At 40.9% G+C, this 24,357-nt stretch overlaps 2 protein-coding genes and 1 long non-coding RNA gene across 3 annotated transcripts; 2 read left to right on the top strand and 1 right to left on the bottom strand.

Moving 5' to 3' along the window:
- Positions 1 to 1,618: 1,618 nt before the first annotated feature.
- LOC148901670 (uncharacterized) lies at positions 1,619 to 14,184 on the bottom strand. The gene is made up of 4 exons (XR_016114155.1): positions 14,003 to 14,184; positions 11,249 to 11,398; positions 10,304 to 10,479; positions 1,619 to 3,657 (listed from the first exon to the last, which is right to left on the bottom strand). It is a non-coding gene; the product is annotated as an uncharacterized LOC148901670 (long non-coding RNA).
- LOC148901671 (integral membrane protein 2A-like) lies at positions 13,747 to 17,919 on the top strand. The gene is made up of 6 exons (XM_088989577.1): positions 13,747 to 13,950; positions 14,194 to 14,331; positions 15,307 to 15,492; positions 15,573 to 15,683; positions 16,015 to 16,159; positions 16,402 to 17,919. The coding sequence occupies exons 1-6, from the start codon at positions 13,885 to 13,887 to the stop codon at positions 16,494 to 16,496; spliced, it is 741 nt and encodes a 246-aa protein (XP_088845703.1). The 5' UTR covers positions 13,747 to 13,884; the 3' UTR covers positions 16,497 to 17,919.
- A 1,460-nt stretch (positions 17,920 to 19,379) lies between these two features.
- LOC148901672 (integral membrane protein 2B-like) lies at positions 19,380 to 22,011 on the top strand. Its single transcript, XM_088989578.1, has 4 exons — positions 19,380 to 19,583; positions 19,662 to 19,772; positions 20,104 to 20,248; positions 20,491 to 22,011. Exons 1-4 carry the CDS (start codon positions 19,416 to 19,418, stop codon positions 20,583 to 20,585), a joined length of 519 nt encoding a protein of 172 aa, XP_088845704.1. The 5' UTR covers positions 19,380 to 19,415; the 3' UTR covers positions 20,586 to 22,011.
- The last annotated feature ends 2,346 nt before the right edge of the window (positions 22,012 to 24,357 follow it).

Below are 24,357 nucleotides of genomic sequence, written 5' to 3' on the forward strand. Positions count from 1 at the left end.
TTTTTGACTTTTCGCTCTTGTCCGTAGCGGCCGGTGATTTTGTGAGACCGTCTGGTTCTCATAAAAGCGGAAATCAGATGGAGTTTGGCGCACTGGGGGAACTGGGTCGTAATGACAGCTCGGGATTATTACATTACTGCTCGACATGAAATAGATCCGCGTTACACAAATAAAACTCGGCGCGGGCTCTATTTAAAATGTTTTAAATCACATGATATAATTGCTCTGAGGAGAAAACAAATGAGCGCTGTGTTTACAGCATGGTTGGTTTGGTTAGTGATGGAAATCTCCAACAACAGCCGGGAAATGGAGAACTATGACCAACAGAAATCACATGTTCTCAGTCATCATAACCCTGTTTCGGACCGCAGCGTCGATTTATGTTTATTCACTTCCAGTTTGTCCCTCGCGCGCTCTATGAAATAACTCTACGGAGGCCCATCATGAACGAGTGTTTGGGTGTGCGTGCGTGAGTGTGTGTGTGTGTGTGTGTGTGTGTGTGTGTGTGTGTGTGTGTGTGTGTGTGTGTGTGTGTGTGTGTGTGTGTGTGAGTGAGTGTGTGTCTGTATGTATGTACAGTAGTTATGTATGTATGTATGTATGTATGTATGTATGTATGGATGGATGGATGGATGTATGTACGTATGTATGTATGTATGTATGTATCAGTGACGTGCAGTGAGGTTCATGGCTGGTGAGGCACTGACGTCACCGCTCGTCTCTACTTAGTATTTGAACGGTAAATTCAGCGATTTTGAAAAAAATCCTAAAACGGAGTTAAATGGACAAGAACTTTAAAGTACAAATCACTAAATACATCTCATCTCATTTTCCGTACCGCTTATTCCTCATTAGGGTCGCGGGGGTTGCTGGAGCCTATCTCAGCTGTCTTCGGGCATGAGGCGGGGGACACCCTGAATTGGTTGCCAGCCAATCGCAGGGCACACAAAGACGTACAACAGTCACTCTCACACTCACACCTAGGGACAATTTGGAGTGGTCAATCTGCCTGCCATGCATGTTTTTGGAGTGTGGGAGGAAACCGGAGGACCCGGAGAAAACCCACGCGGGTCCGGGGAGAACATGCAAACTCCACACAGGGAGGCCGGACCGGGACGCGAACCGGCGACCTCTGCACTGTGAAGCCGGTGTGCTAACCACTCGACTACCGGGCCGCCCTACCACTAAATACATCTAACTGTTTAATTTATTTTTTCATTTGATATTTCCATGACAGCTTTCCATGATGACAGGTGAGGCACTGCCTCACCTGCCTCCACTGACTGCACGTCACTGGTATGTATGTATGTATGTATGTATGTATGTATGTATGTATGTATGTATGTATGTATGTATGTATGTATGTATGTCATTCTTTAGACATTTTTAGCTCTTAATAAATGCAATACACAGTGTCGAATAGCATGAGGCTCAAATCCAATTTAACACAGACCTCCGATCGGCCACTAATACGGAAATAGTCTTACTTGAGCAATTTTGCATAGATAAACTGTATATTCTAACGTGTATAAATCAACATGGTTTGAATGCTTCTGGCCTTTCCAGACATGTCGCCTGATAGTAATGAAGACGTTACTGGATATTGGATATTGGATATGCCTTTATTAGTCTCACAGTGGAGAAATTTACATTTCACAGCAGCAAAGTGATGAAAGGAATACACATGCATTTATTGCAGTGTGTTTTATTCCATGAACAAATCAATTATGTCAATGCAGTACTTTGTAAATTGTGTTTCATTACGTTTTAATGATTTGCTGTACATGTGATTTGCAATATTTTGGCCAGTGTGCTTGGGAATTGATATCACTTCAATATGTGTAACAGTTAAAACTCATTAATGAGTCAAAAGTCATTAATGATGGGACGTTCTCCGCATGACTTGAGTGATTAGAAGTGAGTGCAAGGAACGGGCACTATTGCCAAACAGAATAAAAAAAATGTTTCAAATTAGGATTAAGAGGGCATTTATCTAATTATATTAATAATAATAACAACAACAATATCTGTATTATTCGAATGGTTGTTTGTCTCTGTGTGCCCTGCAATTAGCTGGCAACCAATTCAGGGTGTGTCCCCCCTGGTGCCCGAAGACGGCTAGGATAGGCTTCAGCTGCCCCCCAGCATTAATGAGGATGGAACGGTCTGGAAATTGGATGGATGGATATTAATTATAATAATACATTCATTTGCACAGTTCTTCAAGGACCATGTCAATCACAAATTGCCTTCATGCAGATTCTTTCATTTTCTTTCATATTTCATTCCCTTATTATTTTAACCATTTTGAACAGGAACAACAACTTTGACAATAAAGCTGACTTTGACTTTAAAAGTGAGTTTCCTTTTTGATCCCATTTTGAGCAGGCTCAATGGTCCTTTTCGAAAAAGTCTGTCATTAAATAAGATTGAGATTTAACATCTGAGATGTGTAAAAAGGGCAATGTAACACAAAATTATTACAAATCACTCAATGAAGCCCCCCCCCCCCACCCGGAATGATAATTTATACTAACATTGCAAGACTCCTAGATGAAAGAAGGGTGTCAGTACTGTATTTGTTTAAATCACATTATTTCACCTTCATCAGCAAAGCAATAAATGAGTGTTGTTTCATTAACATGGCAAGCGGTTCATGAATCTATTTGATTCACTGAGTGAGGCTGGACAGCACCGCTTGCGGGTCTGCTTATGTGTGGGAGCTGCGGTGCCAGGCAGTAATCACAAGCAACCTGGCACCCACAACAGGCGTCTTTCTGCACTTTTAGCGAGCACATGCGCACCGAAATAATACGTGAATGCGAGCGTATAAACAGGTCTGTCTGTCTGTTGCTAAGTGCTGAGTGGATGTGACGGGACCTCCTGATGGTTTGTTTTAACTTAGGTCCTGATGCTGAGCAGCTAGTATGTGTTTGTGTGTTGGAGAGTGGGTGGGTTATTCTGGGCATGGGCTACAGGAGCGGATGCCAGCTCGCTGCCAAATGTCAAACTTCCAGCAACCGTCAGCTGTGAAATATGCGGAGTGGTTTGAGTATTAAAATGCTGTGCGCACTTAGAGCATTGCAGCAAAAACAGGTCTGCACCGGGCACAACATTTCTAACTTAATTTCTCCTACTCCTTTTTCAACACAAGAAATGTGTTCAAGGGTGACATTTATTGCCCTTTCTTTTCTTTCATCTATCTTTCAAGTTCATTTGTTCCAATATCGCAATCAATCAGTCAATCATTTCGAGCTCATTTGGTGCGCACTTTATATGTTGCTCTCATTGTTTTCAACAGTTGTTCCGTCAGCCAACAAATTCAGTGTTTGTTATTCATTCTGGCACTCAGAGAGTACAGGAGAGTGTGCCAAAACCTCCAGAGTAGATGTGGAAGAATGATGAAATCAAGAGGATAGCACATGCAGTAAAATCTTCCTACATGACTGATTAGGGTGACAAATTCTTCTGACCATAACATTTCATCAGTTGCATGCATGTGTGTAATGTCCCATCTGTAACTCATCAACCCCTTCTTGTCCCTTGCTCGCTGGAAAGCCGTCTGCACAATTTCTTGACACGATGCAGTGGCTTGACAAAGAGTCAGTGGAAGCGTGGTCATTTGGTGCACTGAGGGGTTGGTTGACCCTTGATTTTCTGTAAAATATTATCAAATTCTCAGGCCTGAGGATCTCTCCTTTGAATGAAAAAAAATAAATTACACCACCAAAACATGACCGCTGCTGTAAACTGCTTCATGATAAAGACACCAACATGAAATGAATATTCCCCTTGAAGACTTTTTAAGAATATTTTGGATGCTTTCTGTGAACACATTTGTCTGTGGATTCGGATGTCATAAATGTTGGACCTAAACACCTGACTGACAAATGACTTGATGTTTACAAATTTTATATGAAGATGGATTCATAATCGGTCCCCTTTTATCTTGATTCACTGTTGTCTTTGGGAATGAATACTGTATAGATATATACTTTTGGGATTGACCAGAGTGGTCATCCAGTTGGATTTGGATTGGATTAGCCTTTATTAGTCTCGCAGTGAAGAAATGTACATTTCACAGCAAAAAAAAAAATGATGACAATAATAGAAAAGGAAAGGAAGAAGTAGAAAAGCAAAAATACAGCATCTGCTGTAAAGGCAGCCACTCTCGAGGCGCCATTTTGATGAAGAAAAAAAAGAATAATATGTATTGTATTTATAAATGTATTTTCTTTATTATTGTATCTATGCTTGGCTGTGACTGTAAAGTGTCCTTGAGAGCTTTGTGTGTGTATATAAAGATATATATATATATATGCTTGCACGAATATTGGGATGTACGTGGCCGCAAATGCATTTAATTCAGGAGAGTGAAGCTTGAATGAAATTGTGTTTATTTTCTAAAATACCCGTTCACCTCTTGCCCCCTTCCTCATCATCTTACTCTGGCTGGGTCTTTCATATTGGCACGAGATATGATTTCTTGTCAAATGTAAGAAAACCACAGCATAGTGTGTCGTTCAATATCCTAAAGACCAATTTTAAAAAATCACAAGGTTTCTGTTATTTCAATTAAGCAACCTCTTCTTTTCTGTCGTTCAACCACATGGAAACATTAAATGCCTGCCATAATCCTTTGATATGACTACACTGTTTCTACATTTTTAACTCTTTGAAGACTTCAGATTTATGGTTTAGTTTATTTTTTGGAGAATTACCCAGAATCGCTGGAGTCATCCTCCCTTAAGACTTCACATGTGTTGTCTATACTTTTAAAGTACCACCTCTGTGCTCCGACTTCAGTCCTGTGCGCAACCAGCTTGTACGAGCTTTCCCCTTTCTCACAGTTTGGGGAGATTAAATGGCTCATATGCCAGGGCATTCAGCCTTTACTGGTCGTGTCTATCTCACCTTGGCCTCAGGAATAAAGAGCCACGAGGGTAAGAGGAATAGAGGAGAAGAACCTCTCTGCCTCAACACAGTGTGTTGTGAATTATCCTAACCCTCTTTTGTCTCTTTCTTCAAAGCTTGTCACCATGCCTTGCTCACCCTCCTCTATTTTGACGCATATAGATCAGCGTCCAGCCGCAACACTTTCTCATCCTCTCCCCGGCTGCACGTTCTTCTTTTTCGGTTTGATTGCTAATTGTTTTTGAAGAAAATGGCTTTTTCTCCCCCCCGTCGCCCGACTGGCAGAGACCGTGATGTAAACGATTGTGGTTCAAAGAAAGAAAAACAGACGTAATTGTTAATGAAAGTCAGACACTGGATCTCAGTGGTGAGGCTTTCCTTTCGGGGCTGTTGCTAGCGAAAACGAAAACGGTCGGGTCTGCCATCCCAGATTCTAATGGAAAAGGGCACAAGGATTTGGATGGTAAGGAATGGATTCCTGGGAACGTGGATGCTGATAGTTGCCTCCAGATTAATGTGAGCGGGTGGATTAGCAAACCGCAGGGTGTTAGAGTATAATTTCCTAATGCCATAACGTAAAACCTGTATGATCGATTGCGCCATTTGGATGAAACCATTTCCAAACAATTTTGGCACCGTAATGTAAACGCACTTGCAAGTTGTTAGCAGACCTAAGCGGGATTTCCAAGCGCTACTTTGCATGCATGCGTGATTGCTCATTTAGGAGGAAATCGACTATGTTTTGCGTGCGTATGCATGTGTGGTAGGAAGTTGTTGTCGAACATAATGTCACAGACATCTTGGTATGTTTTCCTTCGACTGCGGGCAATCATTCTGAACCCTTTTTATGTTTTTATATATATATATATATATATATATATTTTTTTTATTGTAGCGTCACATTTTTAGATTGGTCCGATAAATGACGGGTTTCATATATCTGGATGTGGCTGGGTGGAGAAGTGAAAATTTCACAGAATAGAAAGCCAGCTGAGCCGCAAGCTCTTTCCAAACAACATGTGAAAAATCAGCAGTTCTTTAAAAGTTAGCATGTCATTTTTATTTGACTCTTCAAATGGTCACAGCGGTTGTCTTTCAGGCCGTGGCTGCTTGGATTGGCTTTTGGCAGAAAGACACAGGCCTGGCCCCGGTTAGCACACTTATTATCATCATCACCACACACTGTAATTCACATGTCAATCATGGTTGTGAGCAAAGCAGACCCGAGGCGAGATGAGCTGCTTAGAAGGGGCCACTGTCTGAGCTGAAGGGCTGGGAGGGGCAGGGGCTGCCCTTTGAATACTTCCAGCAGGTCCTAATCAAAACTTTCATAGCTGCGTCTCTGTGAAATGGTATTATAGGCTATGATTTGTTTGATACAGGGATGCTCGGAGTTGATTCGGAGCCGGACTGAATCTTGTATATGGAGGAGTGACCTCTTGGGAGAGGTTCAACTGTCAAAATGTGGAGGAGATTCTGGTCATGGGTTACAATTTGGATGTTGTGCACTAAGCATACAATTGGACTCGGGAAATACCAACCGTAGAGCAACGTTTTTTCTTTTGGAGCCAGGAGTATCCACTTTCAAGAAACCCTATCTGGTAACTGAAATTAAATGTGATTTTGTTACCCCTTCCTCTTTCAATCAGTAAAATTTGCATCGGTACTCCATCATTATGAATATTGCGATTATTATCTTTTTAAAAGATTGGATTTTGAGGGGTGCCCTATAAATGGGTATAACTATGTTAATTGGGAATTCAAATAAAGCATGACTGTGCACATATTCCCACAAACTCCAACCAGAAAAATAAAAGCTGCAGTTGAAGAAACCTGCATTGTCCACTGACTAACCCAACTGAACCTCTGTGCGGCGTGTAGGGTTCGCTAATTACTTTTTCTCATTAATACCGAAGTGTAAAATCTCAAACGAGCCTGAAAGCAAAGCATGTGGGGTCTCTGACATCAAAATGCACATGTGCATTCAGTGAATAAGGGGTATTTGATCACTGCCAACAGCCTCTCAAAATATTCACTTCACTTATTTGTGGTTATCCACCGTTGCTTGCCAGTCGCCCCATAACACTTCCTACTGTAATATAGTAATAATATAAAATTGCCTGGGGAGTTTCAAAACCTGAAATTGGCCGCAGTATTTCCATTGCAGATCATTGTTTGATGTGTGATGCTAAATTGCTTTCTGTCATATGTTCATATTTTTCTTGACAATCCATCACGTGTGTTGATTTTGTGATTTCATGAAACACAACAAAAAAGTTCAGTCGTGTTCAACTGTGTCGCTTGATGTGCTGCAGGCCAAACACTATTTTTGAAATTGATACAATCTACTTGTAAAACGTGTATAATATATATTCATGCTGAAACCTAGGGCATCCTGTTAAAATGAAAAATAGAATTCCAGAAGGTACCAGAAACATCCAGCCATTTATTATACAACATAGAGGGCAGCACTTTGCTGCTATGTTGCCCCCATTTTTTTTTTAATGATAAGGGTGGAGACTTATTTTTGTTGAGTAAATTTAAAGCTCATAAACACACACACACACACGCACACACGCACACACACACACACACACACACACACACACACACACACACACACACACACACACACACACACACACACACACAAAGACACACACACGCACACACACATTCTCTCTCTGTCTCTCTTTCTCTGTATCTCTCTCACTCTATCTCTCTTTTTCTCTCTCTTTGTCATTAATCTATCAGCGGCTATGAGTGTTAGTGGTGTCCTGATTGGAACCATAAGGGGACAAAATGATGTCACATACATGCACTTAACTGCCGGAGTGCTCATGTGTCGTTCTTCTCATTCGCATCATTACGCAGACGTGCATGGACGCACACACACTCACATGCATTGGGCTTTGTTCACTTAATTGAAAAAGTGAGGAAGGCCTGGGATACTTTTCATGGACTTCAAGAGCCCATAATAGTGAAATGTTTACTTTTATGATTAATAGAGAGGCTTAAGAGTTACTTTGACAGAAAAGAAAGGCTTACTACAGTATAGAAACTTACAAGCTTACAATATACATGTTTTTACTCCAATATACAGAACACAAGCCACATCTTAAGGTATTTTTTCGCAATTACAGTAATCCATGAGTATGGGCAATGACTTGAAACAGAGTGGATATCTTTATGAACACTGACAGAAGCTTATTATCTTTAAATTAAGGCGGGAACCACTAATAAATCATTTTAAAATCCTGATAGAGCACAAACCACATGGCATTTAGGCATCATGGACACTAACCACATATTGGCAGGCAAGCGGCATGCGTATGTGTGCGTGTGCATTTGTGTGTGTGTGTATGTGTGTATGTGTGTGCGTGTGTGTGCGCGTGTGTGCGTGTGTGTGCGTGTGTGTGTGTGTGCGAGCGTGTGTGTCTGTGCGTATGGTAGGCAAAGTGTAAGAGACATTTTGTTTCACTGTGATTTGGCAAACGGCATCAGCTGAACGTTTGATTGAGACATCCTGATTTTGTTCAATCATGTTCCCTTTTCTTCAACGCATAATTTACAGTTTTTCTACAGGGCTAAAGAAAGTCTGAATTACTTTCATCTATATGTGACGAGATTGTGGACACAATTTCAGAGATCTGAGTGCATTCTTAATGTACATTTAATATCAATCATTTCTACAGTGTCTCGTTGTGATTTTTATGATGCTTTAATGATTAAATGTTTTTATGAACTTATTCATGTGCTGTGCAAAAAAAGTCGGACAATGTAGAAAATGAAATCCAGATTTTGTGTGTGTGTGTGTGTGTGTGTGTGTGTGTGTGTGTGTGTGTGTGTGGTGTGTGTGGGCGTGTGTGTGTGTGTGTGTGTTTGCGTGCGCACGTGTGTGCGTGTATGTTTTGTGGGGTCCACAAAAAGTCTGTAATCAAACTTCTCGCAAATTAGCGCAACAAAACTACATCCTGAATGAGGCTTAGACTTCTGAAAGGCAGGAAAGTCCTGACGGACAATCAAGCACATGTGTGCTCACACATGCATGAGCAGGCTATCACTTTCTTTCATCTCATCACATTTATCATCTTTTGTAGCATGATGAAATTTGACACGGGGAGAAATACCTGGCATTCTAGATGTCACATGAGCGGTAGCCTCCATGCGTTATGATACTCCATTTGAACAAATATTTTCTTTAGGGCCATGTGGGTGTGTCATATTTTAGTTATTTCTTTTAATTGGAATATTTCAAGTAATATCAATTCAACCACAGAGTGTTGATTATACAACAAGGCGTCTTTAGATTATAGGTTCATGGCAGGTACCCATCCATTTAATTCTGTCTATTTTGCTTGTTATCTTCAACCTGTGTTTTCTGTACCCGTGCCCCTGGTACAGTATTTGTGACTCATCCAATTTTGGCTGAATGGAGCACCTACCTCAGGCACAAGTTCAAATTAATGAAACAATGCTGGAAATTCACATTTATGGAGCTGCATTAGCTAGCCTGGTAGCTAACTTGGGAAAAAAAGGTTGAAATTTGGGTGGAATTCTTTCATCTTGCTTCATGTACAGTACATTTTTGTATTAGAATTGTGCAACACATTGTCATTGGGAGACAGATCAGGACTGCTGGCAGGAAAGTAGTCAAAACACAGAATACCACATTGTTGTAATGCGGCTCAGCATTGAAGTCCAAGATGGCGCCCGAGCAGGCAGCCATCAGCAAGTGCTCTCTTGAGCCTTGCTTTTTTGTTGTTTTTGTGTTTTCTTTTGTCATTTTATGTTGATGTGCGCCGTGTGCAACAGATATGGATTGGTTTTTAGCATTTTTGGCCACCACATTCATCAAGGAGGAGACTGGGTGGATGGATGGATGGATAGATAGATTTGTACGTTTTATTGCCAATGATTTTTCTTTATGACTTCCAAATACCGACTCACAATTGCAATTTAAAAATATATATTTAACAAGTAATTAAGTCAACTCTGACATGGCTGATTTTAGGAAGTTAGATTTTTTTCCCTTGCTTAATCATTTTAAACTGGACAGGTCAACATATGTTTCCGAGACTGATTAGTTCAAGTCTAAACTATAGTTTTTCGACATATCTCAGCTTTTTGTGCTGCACCACGTCCACTGGCAATTCATCCATTTCAGACTAATTTAGGAAGGACTTCACACAAACATCCAGAAAGTCGCTGCAACCGAATCCTGATCTGCATGCCGACATCCTGCCCTCCCGACCACCACCCCCAGTTCTCTTTCAGTTGGGGATTATTTTGTTTCCCGGAGGGGTGTCAAACACTGAAGATAAAAAGGAAAGTAGAAGACAAGCGGGGATACGCAAGAGCGAAGGTAGCTTTAGAAGCTGATACTTACGGAAAGCCTCATTTGTCACCCTTGTCTGAGAGCCATATGTGATGACCAAGACTGTGGATGTGGGGCATGGATCATGTGAGTATGATCCAGGAAGGTTTGTCTTTTAAGCATCACTATTCGCCACCACATGTGCACAAGGATTAATAGTCTTGTGCTCCGTGCAACCACAGCATCTCCTGCATAAAAACACATGGAGCTAATAGTGGTTCCACATGAAGAAATGTCAGCAATGTTATTAAGCTCAAAGCGGTACCGAAACAATTTGGCCCATGCTCATATTTTAGTGTGTTCTTGTGTGTGCTCATCTGACACACGCAGACTCACATGTCGAGCAATAAAATAGATGATGGATGTGTGCACATGGAAAAAAATAAAAGTACATGACTGAAGTGTCAGTTGGACATGATTAAAATGTGGTCAACTGATGCCACTTTTTCTAAAAAATATTCAAGTGGTATATGTCAGGGAAACACATTTTAATTATGCGCAATCGGTGTTTTCGTCCAAATTAAGTACCAATGGTGTGTGTGTGTGTGTGTGTGTGTGTGTGTGTGTGTGTGTGTGTGTGTGTGTGTGTGTGTGTGTGTGTGTGTGTGTTTGTTTGCCTGGTGAGTGATGTCATAGTCAATATAATCTTTTTTCCCACTTTATGCAGCAAGCTACACACTGTCAGACGTTTGTAGGTTGATGACAAAGTGAGTATGAAGTTTGTCTGTGTGTGCGTGCAAGTGAGTCTATACAAATGCCAAACCAGATGTGTATGAGATGAGACATCCTTTATTCGTCTCAGATTGGAGAAATTTGAATTTTATTTTTATTTTTTTTAGAGCAGGCAAGAATGACATTTCACAGTGACATATTGGTATTTGGTACACAGTTGTATGACGTCCAAGGCAATGTGTACGCATCTTATTTTGGTCTGAAAAGCAAAATAAAAAACATTACCTGATATAAATTCCATGGATGAAGAGTTTAATCAATTTGTAAAAAAACTCCTTCAATGATCATGCTATTGTCTGTGCTATGGCACCTTGTGGATTTCTTTGATGTTCTCATCTTTACCACCACCTTTGTACAGGAGTTTTATCGGGGGGCCTGCAAAGGGGTGGCAAGAGGTTCAGTTGGGAGGGTGGAGGTTAGTTATAACACTCCAAACACACAAACAAACACACACAAAATCTGGATTTCATGTTTTCCATTGTCTGATTTTTTTACATGTCACATGAATAAGATGGTCAAATGTTAATTATTCATCCAGTCTGTGTCATAGTTATTTTTTTTTATTTAATTTTTTGATATTTTTATTTATTTATATTTTGCCATTTTGATAGCACAAAGCACTCAAATTCAGACCACTGGATAGGGGGCAGGATTATCTTTTTGAATTTCGTCAGGTTGGGAGCGTCTGCCTCAAAATTAGTTAAATCATTTTAACACATTCACTGCCAGACATGTGCAAAAATGTGTAACTCCAGTGCCAGGGTTTTTGTCATTGTCACTCAAATTCCAGAACACACAGAAAATTGAGTTTTAGGACTACATCAACATTCAATACAGTGTCAGAAACCTTAGACTCTCTTCTTTCATCGGAAAAAAAAGAGTCAATTCCTAAATTATGTGGGCTGGAGTCATATGAGCTTGAAATCATGTAATACATACATATTGGTTTATATTGCGCTTTAACAACGGCTGAAGCTGGAACAAAGCGCTAACATGGAAAAAATGGAAATGCTGCCCCTTTGTGAAAGGGAAAAACATTGCCAGAGATCTGGCCAGCGTTTTATCGGCCCCTTAGCAAGAAAAACCAAAACCGGACAAATTTGGGAATGGCACTCGACGGTCATTTTTCCTATTCCCGAATGGCGGTGAATGAGTTAATGTGTGTAGGCTGTTTATACTATTATTGTTAATGTTGGCTCTTTGTTTCACGGTGAGGTTGAGTATGTGTGCATGTGTCCATGCATCCATGTGTGGGCAAGTTTTCAGATCAAACACAGCGTAAGACGAGCCCATAAACAAGCCTTCGGGACCATTTAGGATTAGTGGAGAGCGTGCTGGGGGCTAAGAGCATTGGGACTTGGGTACAGAAATCAGTTGCTCTGTTTATGTACCTTTCAGTGGTGATTACCGGTCCAATCTTTCTGTTGAATGGAGGAAATATTATAACCTGGTGGCATGCATGCATTTGTGGGATGGAGAGATTCGTGTAGTTGCTTTATATACTGTATATGAGACCTGGAAATATGCCACAAATTTGCAAGGAGTTGGAGCAGTCGGTACAGCAGTAAGTGTTTATTTATTCATATGTAGAAGCACAACTAAGCCTAGAGAGTGAAAGCATTGGACCACCACAGACTGCGGAATTGAGGAGATGTGTCAGACTAAATTTAGTGCCATAACTCCAGCCAGTGGTTCCATACAGTGCAGTGAAAGCTGTTTCTTTGGGCAGCAAGAACACTGACAAGTTGTGGCCAGCTTGTGGAAGACAGCACTTTTGCAGGGTCAATTTACAGAGTGGTGTATTCATAGTGATGAATAGGTAGTATTATTCTCACAGTGGTTGTTTACATTCATTACAGTGCTCGATTAAGTCTTTTTTTCTTGTTTCAATGCATGAGGGAAACACATATTGGAATTATAGTAGTAGTTGCAGGTTCAACAGCATCATGTAAGGATGCTGTGTCCGACTTAATGGTTTTAAAAATTGGTTTATCTACAATATGAGTTTCGAAAAAATTGACTATTTATCATTTATTTTTGTTTCAGTCGCTGCAATGGCAAATCATGGGAGTCCTAACTTCTATGTGGAACTATTATTAATAGTAATAATATTAATTATTATTACAGAAGTCCAAGATGGCACCCGAGTAGGCAGCCATCAAGAAGTGCTCTCACGAGCCTTGCTTTTTTTTTTTTTTTTTGTTTGTTTTTGTGACTTTGAGTTGTTGTGCGTCGTGAGAAAAGGATACGGATTGTTTTTCAGCATTTTTTGGCCACGATATTTATCAAGGAGAAGACTGCTGAGCGGTTGCACCTTTTCAGCAGCACGAATATGCCAGCTCTGTTTTTGATTTTGGAGGAATGTTGGTGCCATTTGACTGTCATCGCTGGACAGCTGTGGAGCAATTGTGCTTTTTTTGCGCATGTAATGGGCAGTCACAGCGAGGGCAGGTCTGCCTATTTTTTTTCCCTTTTTTAGGTTTTCACTCGTAGCCACGTGATGGCGCCAGAGGCCACATCCCAAAATTCAACCCATAATACTGTAATAATACGGTACATAAAACACAACAAACGAGGCAAATGGAAGCATTTTGCTGGTTCGACGAACAATACCACGAAAACTCTGGAAATTTGCACCACACTGATTGTATGTATGTTTGTATTGCGAAATTAAAAGGGATCGCTTTCGACGCCATTTTTAATCCCACGGCCACCGGAAGTGCTCGATAAATCCTGCCTCAGTCTTGAAAGTGCGTCACTATCAGAGCTGCTGAGAATTAACGCTCAAATTCAACCATTCGGCACAGGCGCTCGACACAAATTTCTTTGTTCTTTTTGGAATCCAACGGGCTTGTGGCGCGATGGTAAAGATCGCTTTCAACCCGGCTTTGGCGCAGAAATCTCTCGTCAAGGAGCCTATTGTGAAGGTGAGTTATAGTTCATGCGTAGTAAATACACTGTTAGCAGGCCTGCACCTACCTCTTAATGCACTGGACCCGTTGCCTTTCTCGTCATTTGCTAACGTTAGTAGCGTTGCAGCTGCAAACGCGTTTTTGCACCCAGTGCATTTCGTCCTTGTAGAAGAGAGGGCAGTGTTTTCGTCCATGCGTGCGTTGTTGCATGTGGCGTTGCACAACGAATAACATGCGCGCCCGGTTCCGTGTGTGAAGGATCCCGAGCTCGCCGCTGCTCCGGTGGGCATCGCAGGCTCCACAGGTCGTTGTTTGGTCACGCTCCTGGGTGTCGCCTTCATCCTCAGTGGACTCATCGTCGGGGGAGCATGTCTCTATCGCTATTTCACTCCGAAGGTATCTCAATCGTTCTATTTATCTATCTGTCTGTGTCTTATTACTGTGCGCTGGTCATTTGCGTGTAATACAGCAAGAATGCTGCGCCACATTCGTGTCGTTTGGTGTGCGGTTATATTTTTCGTATGTTGGATATGTGCCGAGACTCTGACGTTTGGTAAACAGACGTACACAAAAATGCGCTCATTTTAACGCTACTGTGTGTGCTTTGGCTCCATCTGGTATCAAATTAGGAAAGAGCACACTATGAAGGCTGCAGTGAAATAAATATATTAAAGGTACAATTTTAGTCGAATAAAGTTATATATTTTCGAGATTAAAATTGTTTTTGCAAAAGGGCCGATCTATACAAATGACCATTTATCATATTATAATCATGTATTTTCATGACGCATTCCGCTAAATGATTATTTCATTTTTAGCATTGTTCTGTATGACTAAAGACTTGTATAAAATGTTTCTTCTCTGTAGTTATTATATTAAAAACGGCAATGTAAACATTATGGCTGAAGTATTGCTTAATTGTACTTAATATACTAAAGAACACAAGGCTGTTGCCTAATAATGTTCCTGCCAGTGGGGAAAAAATCATGCTGGAGTCTGCCCTTTTTTTGCCCTTCATTAGTTTCCCCCTCACTCACTAAAAATGATACACATCAGACATCAGTTTCAATACATTCAGGTGGCAAGACTAATTTTGTTCAGCGTAATCACCCACTGCTGCTACTGACGTTAACAACACTCATTTTGAAGGTTATAGAGGAGCAGTTAACTGGACAAAAGACTGTACAAGCCTACACAGCCCCTCTATCAGATACTTTGTCAAGATCTTAATCAGCATCTTGTAATTAAGGCGTGTTCTACCGGAGACAAATTCATTGTGTGTTCTACATACTTGGCAATAAAGATGATTCTGATTCTGATATCTTCTGTGCACCGTAAAGCTGAATTTTGTGCTTCGCTGTGTCGTTCCAGAGGCTGTATCACGGTACCATGCAGTTCAGCGACATGTCAACCATTGGTGATGGAGAGAAACAGCCTTATTATCTCCCACGGGTGGAGGAAGAGGTCGAAATTACAGACAGCATGGCTGTCATCAGCGTCCCACCTCCTCGTTTCAGGCCTGGGGAATCCGCTTACATCCTCCATGACTTCAACAGGGTCAGCAGTGGTACAACTCATGCATGGGTTGTGGTTGCATTTTACACTCTGTTTTGATGTGAGTGTGTGTGTGTGAACAGAAACTTACTGCATATTTGGATTTGAATCTGGAGACTTGCTTTGTGATTCCGCTGAACACGTCGGTGGTGCTGCCTCCTCAAGACCTCATGGACCTATTCTCACTGCTGATGGTGAGTCTCATTGCGAACAAATGACAACAAATTGTACTGACTGCCTCACAGTAAAAAAAAGAAAAGGATAATCCAGGGATTAAGAATTAGATTGCATGCCTATTTAAAAAAAAGGCACATGGTGTGCTGCTGTATATACGTGTTTAGGCTTGAATGTGTTTTTGTTATTTGTTTTACTTCACTGGATTTATTCATTCCTGAATGCGTGTGTGTATTTTATATAATTGTTAACTAATTTTTAGTGTTAATTTTAAAAAGTGGTGTGCTCTATATATTCAGATTGTGTGGTATGCGTGCGAAGTTAATCCAATTTCCTGTGATTGTGTCTCAGTCTGGCTCATACAGCAGCTACCTGGTGCAAGAGGACCTTGTGGTGACCGAGCGCATTGATGACATCAAGCCCCTTGGCTTCTACATCCGCAGACTGTGCGCTGGCAAAGAAACCTATAGAATGGAGCGCCGTGACAACCTGCCAGGTCTGCCCCTTTCACAACCACTGCAGCTGTCACAAGACAGTTTAAAATGCTATGTTTAAAAATCTGAAGATGGATTCATAAATAAGGCAAATCTAACGATAAGGCGCAGTTTGGCATAATTTTTGTACGCTTTTCACAAATGTGTCGGTAACATAGAGGAAGGAAGATTTGCAGCATGTCTAACTACACGTCACTCTGAAGGTGACATAAAAAGAAGGGATTAATTTCTTTGTTTCTGCCAGGTGGAGGCATCCAGAAACGCTCAGCCGAGGAGTGTCTCACCTTCCATCACTTTGAAAACAAGTTTGTCACGGAGACCCGGATCTGCAAGGCTTGATGGGAACGTGGTCCAAATGCGATGGCAATAAACCCGAGTGACGGAGGCAGAGAGGACTTGGTTGGAGTCGGCGGCAGAGGAAACCAAGTTCAACTGAAAAGTTACAGTCGTTATTCAAGTGCAGCCCAAGATTTTGGTTTGCAGTCCTCTGTGATGTGTTTTCGTCTCCTCTGCTACGTTCCCTTCAACATTTTATTGGTCTTATCTTTCAGCTATTAGCCTGCAGTGTTGTGCTACAAAAAAGGAAAAACCGCATCTTCCAGTTAACTGAAGAGTTACAAAATCTTTGATTCCTCTCTTTAGTGTCTGTAGCTATCTCCAAGCTCCTTGTTAGGCTTCTTATTTTCAACATGTGCATCATACATACAATTACTGTGTTTTCCGGTGTATAAGGTGCACCGAAGTATAAGGCGCACCCCCAATGAATGGTGTATTTTCAAACTTTTTCCATACATAAGGCGCGCCGGACTATACGACGCACTTTCAATGAATGAAAGAAGTTTTCCAAATATAATATATAAATACATACAAGTTTTCCAAATATAAGACACACCAACATTATAAGGCGCTGCAGTAGAGGCTGGGGTTACGCACTAATTGTTCTCAAGTGAATGGAGTCGGTGGCTGCTGACAGTCGTTGCGAGACCTATTGTGGCTCAAAATTACCTGCATTTAAGGCACAGGTTCATCTTTTGAAGATAACGTACTACATTATCTTCAAAAGATGACCCAAAGCCTACATTATTAATGTAGGCTTTGGGGTGCTCCTTATACACCAGAAAATCCAGTACCTGCTGGCTTGCAACTCCATTGTTGCAGACATTCAGAAAGAGTCATCAAACAGCTTTGTCTACTAATGAGATGTACAGTATAGTGTTGTGGATTATGTTCTCTTGTGGTGTGATAGCACTCATGACCTTGGAAATGCTGCAGTGGAGGCCATCTTTACTTGGAAGCACAAACCCAGAACCCGCTTCCCTACAGTCCTTGTTGTCCTGCTTATTTAATGATAACGTATCTGAGAACAGTGTAGCTCTCTTATGTGCCCTGTGTGTTTCACCTCATTTTATGTTTCAAGTCCTCAACATTCAAGTATATAGTTTGCTATTGTGATAATTTAGTTCTTATTTGTATTGTAAAATGTGAAACATTTTTCCCCCCAAATTTTTTTTTTGAATTTTCAAACAAATATATGTATATTTTTAATAACAATTCTGCTTATTGCTGTTTCACTGGAGTGTGAGTATTGATTTTCAAACAATGGTGTCCTAATATGATGCCCATCCATCAAGACAATCAAACATGATGTGTGCTCGTTAATGTTTGCCCATGTTTTTAACACAATACATGAAAATTCGATCCACATGTTCAGTCATTAACTGATCTCAATTTGTTTGCTGATTAAAGATGAATTGAACATTCATTTTATGTTTACTTGTCATCGTTGTGCAAATTAAAGCAGCATCGTGTGTTTGTTTTATACCGTATTTCATTTATGAGCGAGGCCAGTTTGAGGTGCTTGCATCTATTTTCTGACAGCTGTTGGAAAGATATGGTAGCCTTGTTAGGGTCATGGTTAATGAAGCAGGAATCAAAAGTAAAAACAAAAAGATTCCTTAATCTTTGGGACGGCACAAAATGTAACAGCCCACTCCAGAGGGGCAGACGGCACAGGGAGAACGAAAGGGAAAGAGCTGCTTGGGAGAGCTTTTATAAAGTCGGACAGGATGTGACTTCATGACAGGAAGTCCAAGAAAAACTAAAGACAGACAGAATGTGATTTTCCAAAGTAGACGGACAGAACCTCAGCCTCAGAAGAAAGATTCAAAAGAAGCTAACAAAATTTATGACGCTGCAAAACGTAAATTATCCCGTGACTGTTTGAAAGGCGCTTAGAAATTACATGTATTATTCTTATTATTAAAAGCATCGTGGAAAGAGGAGTTCACGTGGTTTGTAGCAGACAACGCAAACATTGCATTGTGCTACATGACAAAAAGTGTATGGACGCGCCACATTCGTGTCGTTTGGTGTGCGGTTATATTTTTCGTATGTTGGATATGTGCCGAGACTCTGACGTTTGGTAAACAGACGTACACGAAAATGCGCTCATTTTAACGCTACTGTGTGTGCTTTGGCTCCATCTGGTATCAAATTAGGAAAGAGCACACTATGAAGGCTGCAGTGAAATAAATATATTAAAGGTACAATTTTAGTCGAATAAAGTTATATATTTTCGAGATTAAAATTGTTTTTGCAAAAGGGCCGATCTATACAAATGACCATTTATCATATTATAATCATGTATTTTCATGACGCATTCCGCTAAATGATTATTTCATTTTTAGCATTGTTCTGTATGACTAAAGACTTGTATAAAATGTTTCTTCTCTGTAGTTATTATATTAAAAACGGCAATGTAAACATTATGGCTGAAGTATTGCTTAATTGTACTTAATATACTAAAGAACACAAGGCTGTTGCCTAATAATGTTCCTGCCAGTGGGGAAAAAATCATGCTGGAGTCTGCCCTTTTTTTGCCCTTCATTAGTTTCCCCCTCACTCACTAAAAATGATACACATCAGACATCAGTTTCAATACATTCAGGTGGCAAGACTAATTTTGTTCAGCGTAATCACCCACTGCTGCTACTGACGTTAACAACACTCATTTTGAAGGTTATAGAGGAGCAGTTAACTGGACAAAAGACTGTACAAGCCTACACAGCCCCTCTATCAGATACTTTGTCAAGATCTTAATCAGCATCTTGTAATTAAGGCGTGTTCTACCGGAGACAAATTCATTGTGTGTTCTACATACTTGGCAATAAAGATGATTCTGATTCTGATATCTTCTGTGCACCGTAAAGCTGAATTTTGTGCTTCGCTGTGTCGTTCCAGAGGCTGTATCACGGTACCATGCAGTTCAGCGACATGTCAACCATTGGTGATGGAGAGAAACAGCCTTATTATCTCCCACGGGTGGAGGAAGAGGTCGAAATTACAGACAGCATGGCTGTCATCAGCGTCCCACCTCCTCGTTTCAGGCCTGGGGAATCCGCTTACATCCTCCATGACTTCAACAGGGTCAGCAGTGGTACAACTCATGCATGGGTTGTGGTTGCATTTTACACTCTGTTTTGATGTGAGTGTGTGTGTGAACAGAAACTTACTGCATATTTGGATTTGAATCTGGAGACTTGCTTTGTGATTCCGCTGAACACGTCGGTGGTGCTGCCTCCTCAAGACCTCATGGACCTATTCTCACTGCTGATGGTGAGTCTCATTGCGAACAAATGACAACAAATTGTACTGACTGCCTCACAGTAAAAAAAAGAAAAGGATAATCCAGGGATTAAGAATTAGATTGCATGCCTATTTAAAAAAAAGGCACATGGTGTGCTGCTGTATATACGTGTTTAGGCTTGAATGTGTTTTTGTTATTTGTTTTACTTCACTGGATTTATTCATTCCTGAATGCGTGTGTGTATTTTATATAATTGTTAACTAATTTTTAGTGTTAATTTTAAAAAGTGGTGTGCTCTATATATTCAGATTGTGTGGTATGCGTGCGAAGTTAATCCAATTTCCTGTGATTGTGTCTCAGTCTGGCTCATACAGCAGCTACCTGGTGCAAGAGGACCTTGTGGTGACCGAGCGCATTGATGACATCAAGCCCCTTGGCTTCTACATCCGCAGACTGTGCGCTGGCAAAGAAACCTATAGAATGGAGCGCCGTGACAACCTGCCAGGTCTGCCCCTTTCACAACCACTGCAGCTGTCACAAGACAGTTTAAAATGCTATGTTCAAAAATCTGAAGATGGATTCATAAATAAGGCAAATCTAACGATAAGGCGCAGTTTGGCATAATTTTTGTACGCTTTTCACAAATGTGTCGGTAACATAGAGGAAGGAAGATTTGCAGCATGTCTAACTACACGTCACTCTGAAGGTGACATAAAAAGAAGGGATTAATTTCTTTGTTTCTGCCAGGTGGAGGCATCCAGAAACGCTCAGCCGAGGAGTGTCTCACCTTCCATCACTTTGAAAACAAGTTTGTCACGGAGACCCGGATCTGCAAGGCTTGATGGGAACGTGGTCCAAATGCGATGGCAATAAACCCGAGTGACGGAGGCAGAGAGGACTTGGTTGGAGTCGGCGGCAGAGGAAACCAAGTTCAACTGAAAAGTTACAGTCGTTATTCAAGTGCAGCCAAAGATTTTGGTTTGCAGTCCTCTGTGATGTGTTTTCGTCTCCTCTGCTACGTTCCCTTCAACATTTTATTGGTCTTATCTTTCAGCTATTAGCCTGCAGTGTTGTGCTACAAAAAAGGAAAAACCGCATCTTCCAGTTAACTGAAGAGTTACAAAATCTTTGATTCCTCTCTTTAGTGTCTGTAGCTATCTCCAAGCTCCTTGTTAGGCTTCTTATTTTCAACATGTGCATCATACCATACAATTACTGTGTTTTCCGGTGTATAAGGTGCACCGAAGTATAAGGCGCACCCCCAATGAATGGTGTATTTTCAAACTTTTTCCATACATAAGGCGCGCCGGACTATACGACGCACTTTCAATGAATGAAAGAAGTTTTCCAAATATAATATATAAATACATACAAGTTTTCCAAATATAAGACACACCAACATTATAAGGCGCTGCAGTAGAGGCTGGGGTTACGCACTAATTGTTCTCAAGTGAATGGAGTCGGTGGCTGCTGACAGTCGTTGCGAGACCTATTGTGGCTCAAAATTACCTGCATTTAAGGCACAGGTTCATCTTTTGAAGATAACGTACTACATTATCTTCAAAAGATGACCCAAAGCCTACATTATTAATGTAGGCTTTGGGGTGCTCCTTATACACCAGAAAATCCAGTACCTGCTGGCTTGCAACTCCATTGTTGCAGACATTCAGAAAGAGTCATCAAACAGCTTTGTCTACTAATGAGATGTACAGTATAGTGTTGTGGATTATGTTCTCTTGTGGTGTGATAGCACTCATGACCTTGGAAATGCTGCAGTGGAGGCCATCTTTACTTGGAAGCACAAACCCAGAACCCGCTTCCCTACAGTCCTTGTTGTCCTGCTTATTTAATGATAACGTATCTGAGAACAGTGTAGCTCTCTTATGTGCCCTGTGTGTTTCACCTCATTTTATGTTTCAAGTCCTCAACATTCAAGTATATAGTTTGCTATTGTGATAATTTAGTTCTTATTTGTATTGTAAAATGTGAAACATTTTTCCCCCCAAATTTTTTTTTTGAATTTTCAAACAAATATATGTATATTTTTAATAACAATTCTGCTTATTGCTGTTTCACTGGAGTGTGAGAGTATTGATTTTCAAACAATGGTGTCCTAATATGATGCCCATCCATCAAGACAATCAAACATGATGTGTGCTCGTTAATGTTTGCCCATGTTTTTAACACAATACATGAAAATTCGATCCACATGTTCAGTCATTAACTGATCTCAATTTGTTTGCTGATTAAAGATGAATTGAACATTCATTTTATGTTTACTTGTCATCGTTGTGCAAATTAAAGCAGCATCGTGTGTTTGTTTTATACCGTATTTCATTTATGAGCGAGGCCAGTTTGAGGTGCTTGCATCTATTTTCTGACAGCTGACTATTACAGCATTACATAAAATGAGGATACAATCTAACTTTCTCAACATTATTTCTAAATTAATTTAAAATTTGATAGAGAAGAAGAAAGGTAAAGAAATCATGATCTATAAAAAGAACAGTACCTGCATCATGTCTGCCACAGCCAGATTCATCATAAACACCACTGCCTTGTTTGTTTCTCTAATGTAAACCCTGAACACACATAATGCTAGTATATTCCCCAGCAAGCCTGTCACAATGATGACACTGTACATCACTGCATACACACGGTGCTGGTACAGTCACAGTTTCCCAAAAATTTGACAACTGCCGTTCATTCTTCTTCTCATTGTTATCTTATTCCCTACAGTAACAACAGGGCTTGTACTAGGCACGTTGGCCATCATCGTACGCTGATAGGTGGGTCCATGGCAATTATCATTTTGAGGAGTTCCTCTGACTTGGAGCCACAAGTCCAGTCCTCAGATGAATCACAGGGAGAAAAAAAAATCAGCATTCCAAAAGCAATCGTGGGAGAAAAGACAAATCTACTTCAGTTTGGTTTAACCATGTGATGATTGAAGGAAGCAAATTTCTCCTGCCGCTTCATTGAGACAAAACAGCCATCAGCATCATGCATTTGAGTGGATGTGACTTACTTATATCCGAAAGCTTGAAAACATGTTGCATACATCTGTCAGTCAACTTACCGGTTGCACTGAAGATACCCTGTTGATTCAAAAAGAAACTGATTTCATCGCTGTAAATACACCAGCACATTCACACCCACCTCAGTCTACATGCAAAACACTTGTGTTAACATTTGCGGTGATTATTTACAATGTTTGCAAATCCACCGACATTTCGACTCTTCGTACACCTATATTAAACGCTAGAGCAAAACGCAGCATGTCCGCTAGCGAAAACAGTTGGTGACGAACAGAGCGATACACCCGTGCGCCGCTCAGCTCCCCACCCTCGCGTATGCACTCATGCGTCGTATTGGCGTTCGAACACCGATTTGTTCGAACTGTGAGGCGTTCGAGAACCGAGGGACCACTGTATCTCTATTCCAAGTCAAAGTCACCTTTATTGTCAAATATGCATGACATACAGCACATATGAAATTACTGTCCTCTCAGACCCAGCGTGTAAGGCACTTTAACAAACATAATAAACACGAAAACGGCAATTTGCCGGGAGAGAGAGGGGAGCCGCTCCGTGTTCACGCGAAACCATCTTGAGCGGAACAAAATATTAAAAAAAACATAATATGACAACACAAAGACACAGAGAGTCATTCATTCTTCAGGACTTGCTGTACCCTCTCAATGAAAGAGAAGAGTATCAAAGCATCCTTTTCAGCAGTGGATCAGGGACGTCATGGTGGAATGTGCACGTCTACTACAAGCTAAATGTTGAAAGCAAATTGTCCCTAGTGCCCCTGAGTGCGGATGGTTTTTCCAACACCTAGCATAGGCTCCAGCATGCCCTTGTGAGGACACTTGTGAGGATGAAGCAGATAAGCAAATAAATGGATGGATGGATGGATGGATGGGAAGAATAAATGAACACCCTTGTCGTTCCGTGTGTACTGTGCCAATTAATGGCAGTGACACAAGACTGTGTTTAGTTAGCATGTGCACGGTGACATTCAGAGCAAGTGTGGAAAAAAATGTATACGCACGCACGCACACACACACACACACGCACACACACACACACACACACACACACGCACGCACGCGCGCGCACACACACACACACACACACACACACAGCCACTCTACATAACTGACATTCCTTGGAGAAACAAACATTTCTTCGTAAGAGCCAAATTCCAAGAATCCGGATGTTGTCAACTCCAAACAGCTTTTCTTCAGGAAGAGTTGGTTCATTAAAACATTTACAATACCTAACCTCTGTCTGCCTTCCATTTTGAGGGCCTGAAGCATCACGAGGTGGGGAAGTAGAAGGTCTTAACCATCACTCATCCCATCCGTTCTCCTTACTATATTACTCACTTTCCATCTTTGGTTCCATTCTTCATGCTTTGTTCTGAAGCTTGTTTTTGTTAAGATATCACTATTTCCTGTTGCTCTGATCGAACCATGTCCTTTTACGTCTCAGTGCCTTTGTCTCGCTTGCCTGCCTGCCCCAGAAGCCTTTTCGGTCCACACAGGGTTTCCTGTGAGTGAAGGACAGGGTGTGGTTTATAAGAATTCGCAAAACACATTGTCTGTTC

This window comes from Hippocampus bargibanti, linkage group LG02, assembly GCF_051943395.1.
Source record: "Hippocampus bargibanti isolate YZ-2025 linkage group LG02, ASM5194339v1, whole genome shotgun sequence".
NCBI lineage: Eukaryota > Metazoa > Chordata > Actinopteri > Syngnathiformes > Syngnathidae > Hippocampus > Hippocampus bargibanti.